This window comes from Leptodactylus fuscus, chromosome 5 (genome assembly GCF_031893055.1).
Source record: "Leptodactylus fuscus isolate aLepFus1 chromosome 5, aLepFus1.hap2, whole genome shotgun sequence".
Taxonomy (NCBI): Eukaryota; Metazoa; Chordata; class Amphibia; order Anura; family Leptodactylidae; genus Leptodactylus; species Leptodactylus fuscus.
Genome location: NC_134269.1, coordinates 58411312 through 58425940, shown reverse-complemented (window position 1 = coordinate 58425940; position 14629 = coordinate 58411312). Strand labels below are relative to the sequence as shown.

The 14629-nt window shown below is 40.8% G+C and overlaps 1 protein-coding gene across 1 annotated transcript in view; it reads right to left on the bottom strand.

Moving 5' to 3' along the window:
- Positions 1-1060: 1060 nt before the first annotated feature.
- Positions 1061-14629, bottom strand: part of RGMA (repulsive guidance molecule BMP co-receptor a) — a 34889-nt gene continuing 21320 nt past the window's right edge. Inside the window, exons 3-4 of the mRNA XM_075273223.1 lie at positions 6943-7460; positions 1061-4617 (exon numbers count right to left, since the gene is read on the bottom strand). Of these exons, the coding sequence (XP_075129324.1) occupies positions 3919-4617; positions 6943-7460 (1217 nt within the window). The 3' untranslated portion in view covers positions 1061-3918. The remainder of the gene's footprint in view (positions 4618-6942; positions 7461-14629) is intronic.

Here is a 14629-nt window from a genome sequence, read left to right as displayed (position 1 = left end):
TTATTGGTTGAGTAGCTGTCAACTAATATCAGGTGGTACTAAAATATCATCTCTTCTGTATTTCCTGCTCAATACATGTGGTGGCGGCCATTTTAGTCCATCCAAGATGAATAGCAATTTATTTGGTTTCATTAAAAACTTAACTTGGAATAGTCGGGTCAAACCTGATTCCTGATGAATCGATTCGCCCACCTCTACTCATAAATATAATAACATGGATTGTAATATTGCAGAAAGACATATGTCCGTTCAGCTTAGCCTATTACTTTGCAATATTGATCCAGAGGAGGAAAAAAAAACAAAAACAACTCATGAGGTATACACCAACTGCAACAAAATTCCTTCCGAACTCCAAATTTGGCAACCAGAATAAATCCCACCAATAATCTGATCTATTACCTGTAATATTGTGACATTCAAGAAAGGCATCTGAGCCCCTCTTAGAATATATTATTGCATTTCCCAGATCACGTTCCTCTAGCAGGGAGTTCCATATTCTTGCTGCTCTTACAGTGAAGAATCCCCTTCTATGTCTGTGTAGTAGCCTCCATTCCTTTCCTTTTTCACAGTTTCTATAGCTTATTCTTAAAGGAGTTTTCCAGGACTAGCAAAAATGCCAGTATTTTTTTTTTCTCAAGAAGTGAGCTCACACCCTATGATCACATGACCATGCTACGGCTCACTCTATTCAACTGAATGGGACAGAGCTACAGATGTGATGTCACTTGAAGAAATCGGCCATGGTTTCTAATCCTGCACAAGCCCATGTACTTAACATGTTTTCTATGTCTTCATAGGAGACTTGATCACATTACTACACTCAAGGATATCTTTTGTGTAATGACATATATGCAACATTTTTGGAATGTTATATTAATCTTCTAATATAACATACAGTCTATATAGTCTTCTAATTCAATGTAACCATGCATAGCATGAAGATGCCGACTGGATGGAGTATATTTCGTATACCATATTTGTAATAGGGCATCTCTGAAGACCAAGGCCACCAGTCACAAGAACATTTCATTTTCCAGAAATAAAGAGAAGACGTCAGACAGAATGTTAAAAACCTTTACTTGCATTTTCAATAAATAATTTACAGTATCTACATGAGTCAGTCAATGTCAATGAGCATCTCTAAGAACAAGGTTTTTATTGTGTTTTCCCTTTTGCCGTTGTGCGATATCTCTACATCCGTCAGGTCGATCTTGGCAGATTTTAGACAGTAAACTTGATAAGCCAAACCAGAATAAAGTGCTTCACTTAGTTTCTTTTTTCTGAACATTGATTTATCAGCGACACGCTATTATTAACCCCACAATGACAGCGGTGTGAACTGCAAAACAGACAAGGCAATAGAATCCTAATCTATATGTAATATTCAGCAAACTACACACATTCAGATACACCTTGCAACATGCTTGCTGGGATACAGATTGCAGCTGCACTAACCACTAGCACTGGGAAGGAAATATGAAGGAGGATTGTGGCAGATGATGCCATTGACTGGACTTATACGAATGAGGATGATGCAGAAGATCATCCATTGGGATTCTGGGAGTTAGTAAAGGATTAGGGGAAAAAGATGCTACCTCAAGGGATGTCCAATATTAATTTATTTCAGTGGTCTCCAACCAATGGCTCGCCAGCTGTGAACATACAGATCTTAGCATCCACTGAAACCTACAGTAGTAGTAGACTTATACCATTTGGAGAACCACCATGCTAAGACAATCCTACACATTAGACTAATATTGACTGAACCTGCAGACCATCTAATGTGCATGGAGGCCCATTTAATTTCAACATGTCCGATCCTTCAGTTCTCAGGTATCTTCTTACTCCACTGTCCTCGTTCAGAACACATTCATGCTTGCCTGAGCCAGGCATACACATGCATTGAGTGGTTGAGTGTAATAGCTGTTTGCCCAACAGCTATCTATTGTGTATGGCCAGTCGTACAGCCATCATGAAGATTCACCATACTGGTTATTTAACATTAGATGTTCAATGCAAAGTACGTTGCTGCTTCTCTGCTATATGTACATTACAAGACAGTACAATTCTGGATATTCCATACAAGAGATATTTTCCTGTAAATCACTGGTAGTTCCAGATTAGTTTATCAGCATCTGATATGTATGACCATCCCATACATTAAATTTCACACATTCTGCAGGTAAATATCATGTGCACGGCCAGCTCTAGGGCTTCATGAAGACACTGTACAATGGACAGCCATTTCACAGTGGATTTGTGAATGTATCCACATATGTTCACAGCCTGACTTGGTGGACAATGATGGATCCTATAGAAGATACCTGGCAAGACTGAAGAGTCGCAATTCCAATAGAAGAAAGCATTGGCACCATTAACCCATTTTGCAGGTAGTATTTATGGAGGCTGTGGAAACGCCATTCTAGTAAGTTAACAGAAGCAGCATTTGTGGACTTCTCAGACAATGCGATCAGCAAGTAGTGACATGTTAGAGACTACAGACAGGATGGGTCTCCTTCTTGGCTTGCAGAATGCTGGCGGGCCATACAATGGCTACCTCTGCTAACAAAGTTTCTGCATCTATATAAACTATACAACTACCCATGAGTGCCTCAGGTACGTGCGGCACATTAGGGCAGGTCAGAATTGAATCTAATGGCATGAAAAGTAGTTACCACATCTATTACACTGGAACACATTACATATCTCCTATATACAGTGACACAATTAAAAAAACAGAACTACAAAAGTTCCACATATTACAGACAAGATAAATTATATCCAACACAAGTTGCATTATTTTGCTTTACATCTGACTCCTAAAGGTTTCTATGTACACTATACATCCCCTCCAGTAAACCAGTGTCACACCAGTGAACAGCCTGTACTATGATCACCGGTCTAAAGACCAGGCTCTTTTACACATCCCCCGCTAGAATTTATAGCCATAATATAACAAGCTGCTGCTTCACTTGCCACGAGATGTGGCATCGCGGTGATATAAGCGCTCCCATTTCCAGCCCAGAGGCTCTCTGAATTACCTGCCATGTAGTTTCTACCAGCTCTTATCTAGATGCATCTGTAGCTAAAGGGAAGCAACATGTACCTTGACCAACATACTCGTAAAAGTGCTCCCTTAACAGCAAGATCTGACATAGTAAAACGCAACATAGTAACGCAGGTGTGTAAAGATCCCGGTTTCCAAGGTTTTCATTGGCCACAAACTTCTGCTTGGTACCAGCGCGTTTCATTCCATGTTTTGTTGTATGCAGCACAGCTACACATTTATAGTGGATATGGAAAAGCTTATTGCTACATGTCCACATAAACACCGGTCATTGTCAAGAACGTCTGATACTAGTGAGCACCAATAAAATTGATCATGCAGTTACAGCTTATTATGAATCACGAAAGCCACGTTCACAAAATACTAAATTTCACAGCCACCATGATATCTGCAGTACCAAGTCAAGCAGAGGAAGCCATCTTCTCTCTGTGACTTCTATAGATGAGGTATGGTTCACTGAAGCTCCACTAGGCAGATTTGATGGACAGGCAACACTCGTGCTCTGTAATTATCGTGCGTCAAAGAGATGCACAAGAAAAAAGGTTCAAGAGGTCTCAATTCAGCTCAAAGTCCATATCCTAAGGGATTAGACACCTGTCCTGCAGCAATGTGAGACTCCTTCCTTGCTGAAAGATACATTTCCATAGTGACCTTTGCATTCTTTGTAGGCTTTGGATCAAGATGGTGCTGAAGTTCATTCTAAAAGCCCGGTTCCTGTAGTACACAATAAAATAACTTATGATGTATCAGCATCACATATTGTGCTTTCACAGAAACAAATGCATCCTGGGTAATGGAACCCGCACTTCTGCCTCACTACATCCCATTAGATTTACACAGTAAACATAACATTACAGCAACACTGTGCAACACTGAAACAAATACACAAAAACCACAAGGAACACCGCCATCCCCAGGCCTGATTTAGGAGCTGCACTTCCAGACCCTATGTATGTGGTCCTTTCATACAAATGGAGTTTGTCCTTATTGGAGTGTAATAACTTCACATCCTCAAAGGCATAATAAGCAGCTAGAGTGAAATTCACATCCCCGGTAGTAAGGAGGTCAAAGACACAGGACTGAAAGTAGAGGTCCTCAACGGGCAGCTTTTCTTTACATTTGGCTTCTGCCGTTTGAGGGGTAAATGAGGATACGTTGGATCCCGTCCCATGTTTCTTTGAACCAGTCTCTGTGGTTTGCGAGTGGAAGGTTCGAAAGTCAATTTGCTGGTTCTGAGGGCAACCCTGGAGGCATAGATAAAGTCCTTGGTTCTCTTTGTCCTCCACTGCATTCACCACCTCTTCAGGCATGCGTACTGCAAAGGTCAGGTAGCGGCCAACTTGCCGCACCACTATTGTGGTGCCAATATATTTGGCTTGTATTTCTATGTGTTGGCCGGACACTTTTTCAATGATTTTCAAGCTGTTTGCTCCACTCTTGTCTCCACCATTCTTAGAGCCATCTACAAACGCAGCTGGAAGCTCATCCATTTCAGCCTGGTAAACCTTCTGGTCCACGCACTCCTGAAAGTTCTTGAAGATTATTGTAATCTGAAGAAGCAAAATAGAGAATAAAATAATCCATGAGAATTATTACTTCTTAGAAATTTAAAAGTCTAAAGTAATGTACAAAAATCCTATAGATAATGTAATTCAAGTACACAATGTCTGGAGGATCTATTGGGTTTGACACAGAAGCTCCTTCAAATATACTGATGGTGAACCACAGGCAGGACAAGAAGAGAAGGAGTTGTAGCTGTTTAATATACGACAATAAAAATCGAACACTTATGAATGTTGCGATGATTTATTACATTTTCATACATGCAACCACATGCTTCTACCTATTGAGACACACAAATAATTTTTAGAAAGGTCTAACTAGTTTCACAAGATCCTGAATAATGAGGACAAGCCAAAAAAACCACGTAGAAATATTAGGTAGAAAAAGTGGCAACTTATCTCAGTATAAAAGGTCTGCTCAGAATTTAGCTTTTTTAAATTTGAATTTATTAAAATTTTTTCTGATTACTATGTTTAGATTGATTGTGCCATGAAAATTGCTTATCATAATTATATATACATACAGTACTTGGCTACTGAACTTAATGGAGTAGGGGGCGAGTCTGTGTCCATCGCCACATTTTTAGTGGGAGTAAACCCCCTTCCCCCAATTCTCAGCTGTCAGACTCCCAATTGGAAATGTATCCTCTAGACCAGGGGTAGGGAACCTCGGCTCTCCAGCTGTTGCAAAACTACAACTCCCAGTATATATACTTGCTCTGCTGTTCTTGGAACGCCCATGGAAGTGAGTGGAGCATGCTGGGAGTTGTAGTTTCACAGCAGCTGGAGAACTGAAGGTTCCCTACCCCTGCTCTAGACAATACATTTTTGTGGCATAACCTCTAGCAGCAGAGTTGGTATATTAGGAAAAGCTATATGAAGAATGAATAAGGGGATTATTAATGTCACATGAATAATTTACCACATACCGCAGGATTAGTGACATGTGTCTACAATCACCAGAAAAATGGGGTAACTACGTTCCCTACTTGAATAAAACTGCTGGTCACACACACTGCCACTCCATTTAAAGTCTATGAGAATGATGTCAATAACCCAAGGCTGTACTTGGCCATGTCAGACAACAGATGCATCTATTCCGCCATCTTGACAATCCTCTTGTTATTGGAGAGTGCAAACGTTTTGGCAAATAAGAGTTACTTGAGGATTAGAGTTGTAGTGTGAACTTCCCACAACTGTAAGTATAACAGTGGACAGTGGCGTAACAAGTGTCTTGTGGGCCCAGGTGCAAACTTTTGTCCTGGGCCCGCCCGCCCCCTCTACTACTTTTAGGCTGGTCTTACACGACCGTAATGTAAGTCCGCAATTGAGGGTTTTCAATTGCGGACACATTATATTCAATGTGGACTCTTACTCCACCGGATATTTTATCTGTGGTGTGGCCGGGTCGCATCCGTGGTCCGCAATTTATAGGACATGGTCATAATGGCCGTGAATTGCGGCACTGCATGGACTCACCCATAGAATTCTATGGGTGAGTGCGACAGGACACGGACATCTGCGGAGCCTATGTTGCCGATCAGCAACTAGTGTTGCTGATCAGCAACTTACGGACCGTACATTCAATACGGTCGTGTAAGACCAGCCTTAAAAAAAACTGTCCACCCATGCAAACCGTCTATCATATATAGACTTAGCCATGGGAACAGTAACAAGTGCAAGCAAACAAATATCATATATCAAGCATTATAAAGAAGGCAATAATTATTACATAATGAGGACGATGCAACACAACACAGAACACTATATTTAAAAGGTAAATGTTGCAATTTGCCCTATAAAAGAACAAAACCATGGCTTGTGGAATATTGTCTCTGGCAACATGAAGTTTTTATAACCAATATAAGAAATCATTTTAAAAGCAAAATTACACCCAAATCTTAATCTACCTTTATTCTTAGGGTGACCATTCAGTCAGGAGCTCAGATAGGGATCTTACCTGCTATTTATGTTGCACCTTGGCTGTTTGTAATGCTGTGCACTAGGACTACACTAGCTGCATTGCCTTATCTCCCTCCTGTCTGATCAGTGGTTTGGGCCAGCAGCTCCCTGAACCAATCATGAGAGAGGGGCGTGTCTCGGGCTACCTCAGACTCCATATAAGCACTGTAGTCACAGATCACAATTCTACTCTGAGCTAAAATTCAGTCAAGAAGAAAGATCTGAAGAAAATAAATATCAATTAGCTACAACCTATATGTTGTGATCTAAATGTCATTTTAGAACTTATGACTGGAGGGATCCTTTAAAAAACCTGTCTAGCAATCACAGTAATATTAACCCTGTATTTACCTTGCTGGTGGCTGTTGCAGTTGATCCTGGATGTACTGGAGTGTTGGTGACTTGTACATTCAAGTAGTTATTGTCTATAAGAGGCCATGCCCCTTGTATTTTGCAGGTCTGGAAAGTGTCCGTAAACGTCCTAAGATGGGGGTCTCCAAAGAGACCACAATGGGTATAGTTAGGGGTTGCCGAGTGTCGGTGAAAATTCTTTTCGTAATGACAAATCTCAGGGCTGTCAGACCTTTCCTGGCTGTCCCATGGCGGTGGGGTACGAACACGTGGCTGGGAAGTGGGGCCATCTTTGGAGCAGTTGTGTTGACTCATGAGGTCATCAATGCCATGGACGGCTGAATGGTAAGCCAAATCTCCTCTACAAAAGCGAGCAGCACGACGGGTGCAATGGGCATAGGTTCGCAGAGCTGTGCACACTTCCACTGAATCCTCTGCTCCGGTGTGATGATGGGCATTGGAGGCCGTTGACCAAAACTCAGAGTTGCACTTCATAATCCTACAGGATGAGCTGAAAGCTGGAGACAAAAAAAAGGGAAAATGGTGAACGATCTCATAGTTTTAACATCACGGAGGAAGTAGATGGTGAACTTTTTGTATGTGCCAGTGTTAATAGAACAGGTCTCTCACTTGTTTACAAATTGGTACAAACACCATACCTTGTATACAAAAACTTACATGACGGTCCAAGAAGTCACCAGTAACACTGGAAGTATCACAACTCACATACAAGGTGGAAGGGGCCTCATATTTCCTTGGCGTCACTGGTTCCTAGATGTTTGGACAATCTCTCGACTATTGGGGACAAGTTTACCTCCACTGTTTATCAATGTCCATTACACATTAATATTTACAAGTGTCCTCTGTCCATTTTTTCCCCTATTATCCTGAAGGTAGACGCCCCATATCTGCAGTCTTGTACTATTATCAAACAGCTTTCTGCCGTGTCTACAGAAAAGGAAGACTGAGGTTTATACTGGACTGAAACAAAGTACAAGTGAAGCATGAAAGTGAGCGGCTATCACGTAGCAGGCAGTAAAACACCGTACAAGCTGGAAGTGCTTCACTAATCCTGACACTAGTCCCCACACCCACACGGCAACCACAATTTATTTGATGTTTATGAGATACAGATGTTTATGAGATACATACTTGTGAAAAGGAGGGGGAGGGGAGACGGGGCTCTTTGGATTTCTGCAATATATAACTGAATGGAAAGCCTGGGAGACATTTCAAAGCTCACCAGCACGTGACCAAAAATCACACCAAATTGGGACTTTTTTTTTTTTTTTTGAGCCTAACCGCAGGACGAATATGAACAAAAGAATGATAGCCTTCCAAACATATTAAAAAGAATCCTAGACTTGGCTAAAAATTGCACTGTTTGACCAAGGCTTTACACATGATCTTACACCATCTGTTGTGTAAATATATTAGGATGGGCCTGATTTTCCATACACGTGATCCATTTCTGTACTACCTTAAAGGGAGTCTACCACTGCCCCCAAGCATATTCAGCTGTCCCTACCGCATTGCAGAGCACATAGCAGTGATAAACAACATACCTTTGTTATATAGGTCACTTTAAAACATTTGAAGAAAAACATCCCTGAAGTCTTATGCAAATTAGGTACTTGGTGCACAGTGGGCGGGGCTTCAGCTCCCTGGAGCACAGCTCTTTCCACTCAGACCCCTACCATTATCCACCTGTGCAGTGAAAGTTGATCCTCCTATGGCTATGATATCACACATCTTACTTGAGAAGCAAGCGCAGTGCTCACCGGTCTGAAGGTCCGCCTCTAGTGCACCAACTGCCTGATTTACATAAGTTTTTTTTTTTTTTAATCTACAAGAGTGACATACATAACAAAAGTTATGGCGTATAGCACTGCCATGGCTTTATAACATGTGGTGACAATTTACACATTATATAGCATTGATAGGACTGTGTAACCATATTACCCCTCCCCACTGCAGAAAAAGTGAAAATAGATGGCTTTTCTATAGCTGTTGAAAGAAATGGCAAATCAATACTCAAGGAGTCCTAGTAACCCGCCCACCATATGCATTACCTTTCCTACTTCATCAATAGAAGCCAATTAGTTAATTGCTACAAAAGCTTATTCTTTAGATTTGCACTTAACCAAAACTTTAAGAATGCTTCTCGCACTGAGTATTAGCTTGTGCTTGGGCTGAGCTGTGAAATACAACCCTGGGGCGATGCAGGACAGCTGTGTTCCCAGGTGAGGCTGTTAGACTCTCATTTCCTCCCACCTCCCTTCCCAAACATCCACAGTATTCAAGAGCACATATTGGCTGCAGGCATTAAAAGCATACATCTGAATGCTGCAGTGACGTGTCTACGTGTCTTGTAGCTAGTCAATGAATAGCTAGGTTCTTGCCAATAGAATAAGACAAACAAACAACTATATAACTGATGGGATCTTCAGTGAATGACGGACAAAGCCCCCTATTTTAATAATGAACTACAACTCTGAGCAGATAAGGGTTAGGTTAGTTTTCTGCTGTTAGTTCACAGTTCGACTGGGACATTTGGCTATAATAGGAGTGCAAAAATTCTCCTTACACCTGAAAATACTTTACTGTAATATGTACTACACTGCACGAGTCCCTGGCATCTCTTCACCTCACCCAACAAGCAAACACAGAAGTCAGCCAGTCAACAGCGTATAGAAATTTAGCAATAAATCAAGACAACCCTGTAGCTGTAGAAGTGGCGTCAGGGATCTACAACTCCGCAGCGCCAAGTGTCTTCCTAGTTCCTTCTCTTGCCATCAATAATAACTTTTTTCTATGAATACACAGTTCATTAGTAAAACTAAATATTAACCAGCCCACATCAAAACGGTACACAAAAAAGATAGAACCGAAGAAATACAATTAAAGGGACTTTCAATGTTTTACATGAAACAGGCCCAACAGGGATGAAATGGGTCAACTCTGCAGGGGAGACCAAGAATAGTGTATTAAGAGTAAAGACACATTTTGTAAACCATGCGGGAATTTGTTAAGATGGCGTTTCTTACACCAGTCTTAATTCATTCCCAGAGAGGTGCAAGAAGCACCAAAATGACTGTAGGTTCATCTGAACTCAAATCTACACCAGTCAGGACTGGTATTCATCCCGCTATAACTCTCGCCAGGTTTTTCTGGAACTTTTTGTTTTTTAATTTTTGAAAGCTGTGGATTAAAAGAGTCTATAGACAATGATTAAATAATGCCAGCAAAATGTGTTGATATCCATTCGAAGTGTAATGTGTATTGGGGTTTACCAATACACCCCAACATACTTGATCCTTTATTTTTACAGAAGATGTTGGATTTCAACATCCTCGATCTCTTGCTCACAAGGGAGATAATGTGCTATTCTATGATTAGAACCCCGTTTTAAGCTAAACCCATGTAGGAATAGCCTTAAGAAGGGTATTCGTCCCCTTCTTCTTGTTCTAATGATAGAATCCCTTTAACTGTCTAGGTCAGGGGTCCTTAAACTGCGGTCCGCGGGCCACATGTGGCCCGCCAAGCACTTCTGTCTGGCCCCGCCAACAACACCGGCAGGCGTGCATTTATAATGAAGCTCCCAGGGAGCTCGGGCCAGGCCATGGAGCGCACTTTACTTTACCTATTGGAGGGCACCGCTCCCCATGTCTATGCGACCTGCTCTGCCTCCGGCCCACTGTTTTAAAAAGTTTGAGGAACCCTGGTCTAGGTTAAGTCAACGTTACATTGAAGAAGATATCTTTAGTAATGACTTTTGACCCAACCCAAAATCTCAAAATATATTGAACGCATATGCCCTTTAATATCCTCTCCGATACATATTTTATAACCTTTTTGCACAATTACTATGAAAAATTGCCATAATACCTTCGATTGACCTTGACTTCACCATTGAGTAATAAAATTATAATTACCCAGTGATCAACATTATTCTAACCTTTACTTGTTTTGCTTCCCGTCTTGTGTCTTCATCAGACACAATAAAAGAAGGAAGGTGTGGAAATGGCGTTCCCTAAAATTAGGTCATGTATACCTTAGCATAAACTAACACAAAGAGCAGAACTCAGAATCCTAGTGAGCCACCATATATGAGATGCAGAGTTTAGTGTGAGACATTCGCTCAATGGCACAGTTGTTTAAAACCTGGAGAGATCACAAAACCTTTCTGTGTGACTCATGCCTGGCAGGGGATGTTGGTATTGTTGGCATCCGTACCCTCAGAACTTTATTTACTTGGTTTTGACACTGAGGGGGGAAAAAAAGAAAACGACAAAGTGCCAACATATCTTGGCTTGCGGCTGCCAAATCTTTCAACAGAGCAACCAGAAGATTGAAAAATTAGCTGATCGAAATGAACACTAAAAAGACTTATTCAAAGGTTCTCCTATTCCCTGCAACAAGCAAGAGAGTCTGGAAATAAAGTACAGCTGTGTCTAATGGCCTCAGAAATCGGGTTTCCCATCAATAAACTAATTGGCTAGAACCTCATTTTTCAACCTGTGACCTTCTCAAATATCCAAGGCTGCAATCTTATCAATATGGAAGAACCACTGTGGAAAGAGCAAAGATCTTGTGTTCAGAAAATTCATTTTGTCCAAATTTTGCTTGGGTCATGCCGTAGTTCATTAGATCCAAGGGTACGTGGTTGTCAAGTAGCTCTTGTGGCACCCATCTTTGAAGAAGGATCAGAAGGGGCACTATATCTTATTAGGGAGAGATGGAACAGGGACTTATTAGGATAAAGAATATATGCCAAGAAGACATCCTTGGTGGAAAGAAGAACTTGCTCCCATCACCACTTTTTAAAATACAACAGGTCTGTTATTCTTTCTCCCGCTGTTTCCCATACACATTAGATGGTAGATGCTGAGAAACTCAACATTTATTTGGGTGGTCAGCTTTAGGCCGCCACACATTTTTTAAGATTTGGCTAGCCTAACCTTGATCCTGCTTCGTACGGAGGAGCAATAACCCCAAAACAGTAGACTCTTCTTTTTGGAGTTTGGCTGTAATCCTCTTGGAACACCAGGCATTGATCTATAGGGAGCTACCTTCCAAAAGGTGGCGCTAGAGCGAGTCTTCCTTTTTCCATCAAGGAGAACTCATGTCATATTCCATAGTACAAACAATAAGCCCCCAGACATTGAAGCTAATGTTATCCAGCAGCGGTGGGATTCCTAGTTCTACTACTTTTGTTTCTTTCTCTTCTCCCTAGTGTGAACTAGCAAACAATCAGATTTCTTCTGCATAGTGTTTCACTCCACGCCAACTAGCTGCCAGCACGGCCACAGACAGGTGTATTTCTAGACTATAATAAAAGATGCATGCACTTTTTAATAATTTAACAACCTGATAAGTGAGACCAAGCAGTGATAAACTAACCATCATACAACTTTATTATGTGACGATTTCTGGCTCCAATTTGAAGTTTGCAATATCCCCGAAGTCCTGCCAACATCTTTCATTTGCGGAGTCAACTGCGGGATTATAATCTTTATGCCTTTACCAATACACCATTGTGCAGTCCCAATTCTGATTAACCTGGATGTCTATCTAATTGGAGATCTATAAATGTACACATCCTAAATATGGCCATAAGTGTCAACCAGACCTGCCAGCTTTATGGGGACTAAACAAGCAATCTTTCGATCTCACATGTAATGTATTCCTATGGAGTTGTATGAAATGGCTTATCAGTTATGATCCCTGAAAATCCAACAATGTTGTATCTCTTTGTATAAACCAAAAAACATTACATTTTTAGTCTACTATTAAATTTCCACTTTCCCATCCAATGGATGAACCTTTTTTTCAACTATAATAACTTTGTAACATGTAATTTCTTTTACATTTGTTTTCTAAAAAAGTAAGACACCCTTCTCTATATCACTTGTAAAATTAATTGTGCACGTGCCATTTTCTGCAACCCAATATCACCATGTATTTATCACACACAATTTTATGTTGCTTCTGAGCTTCATCCGAAATCATTAGAACCCAATGAAGACTAACCTCACAGCTAGATGAAATTCATCTAACAAAGCTTGGCCTCCCCCACTCCAGAAAGTGCTTAGTGTGATCAACAGCCTCAATGATCACCATCTTAATGAAAGGATTTGCATTTCAATGCCCCAACAATCACTTTGTACACAACTGCTGGTTACCCATTATGGTGGCCAATACCAGGAATGCCCCTATGGACATAAAGTAATTTTTCTAGTTTCATGCTAGTGTGAAGGATTATGTGATTACTTATTGTAGGAAGGACTCTGTTACTAGAAGTAGAAGAAAGTGAAGGATCTGTAGATGGGCCTGTGTTGGGAGAACTTGCTTGGGAGCTGCGGGGTCCTTCCAGTGACCTCCTTTGAACTGCTAATCAGGCAATCTTGCGGAATAATGGTCTGATTATTATTGTCTTGTTTGCATAACAAAGCCGCCCAATAAAACGTATTTGACTGTACTCAGAGGGGTGTGAAAGATCAGCTGAGAATAGAGCCTGTGGAATGTGGCAGCTTCACTAAAGCTCCTACTCAAGAAGAAAGACAATGCAATTTGCCATCAAGAAAAGCCCAACAGGCCAATAAATTACCCCATGTGCAAAGGGATTAGATCAGGTTTCAGTTACACTGAAGGGGGGATGGGTGGAGAAGGGAGAAAAGCTGTGCACTCTTAAAGATACAGAGCCTCTTTATTCAAAGCCTTCACAACAGGAAACCTTGGGAGACCTGTAGGTTGAAGCTCAATTAATGCCTATGGTAACTAGCATTCAGGGCCGGACTAAGCCTCTATTCATCTATTTGGGCATTAAACATCTGGACGATCACATCTATGTTCATGAATAGTAAACTGCCAAGGAAAATAGTCTTTGGCTCATAAAAAGTAAGATTAAGAATATTAAAAGAGATACAGAGAATTACAATCCTCTACCTTATGTCTGCTCCAGAATTTATAGGTTTTAAGTAATAAGAAAAAAAAAACCTCCAAAAATTTTAAATCTAGGACCCTGAGCTCCCCCCTATTGATCCCGGTTCTTATTCTACTTCCTTATTAGAGTGTCCATATGGATCTACTCATTGGTTTACTGATATAGCACCAGAATATTCTGCTTTATACACTGACATCACCCACACTGGCCCAGATCCTAAAGGGGTCACATCCAATATTACATATTAACTTATCAGTAGGTTTTTAGTGTATGGAAGGAAATCCACACAAACAAAAGACCAAATACTTTTTCTATGTAGTCCATGATCCAACAGATTACACACAGTTTTCTTGAAAACAGAAGTCATTTGTTCTAATTTTTTTTTTAATGACTGTCAGCTGACATGGGCAAGCTTGACCATTTTTTTTAAAATCTCGTATATAGGACCAGTTTTACCCATGTAGGAGTATAAGGCAATCTAGAAAAAGTCAAAGCCTCATAAAGGAGGACAAATCTGGACAGGTGGGAGGGTGTTCTTTAATAAGGCACATAAAAAGAGGTCTTATATCACACATCCCAAAATAACTCAAGCAAAAGATGAGACGCTGAGAAGTAACCGCATGGAATGGATCCAGTTGACATCACTGTAAATATGTTGTGTGTGACAGTAGCTGAAAAATATCTCTCTTGTAAAACAGCGCTCCATCCAAGTAACCGAAGCCCGAGCTTCTGCAAGCCTAA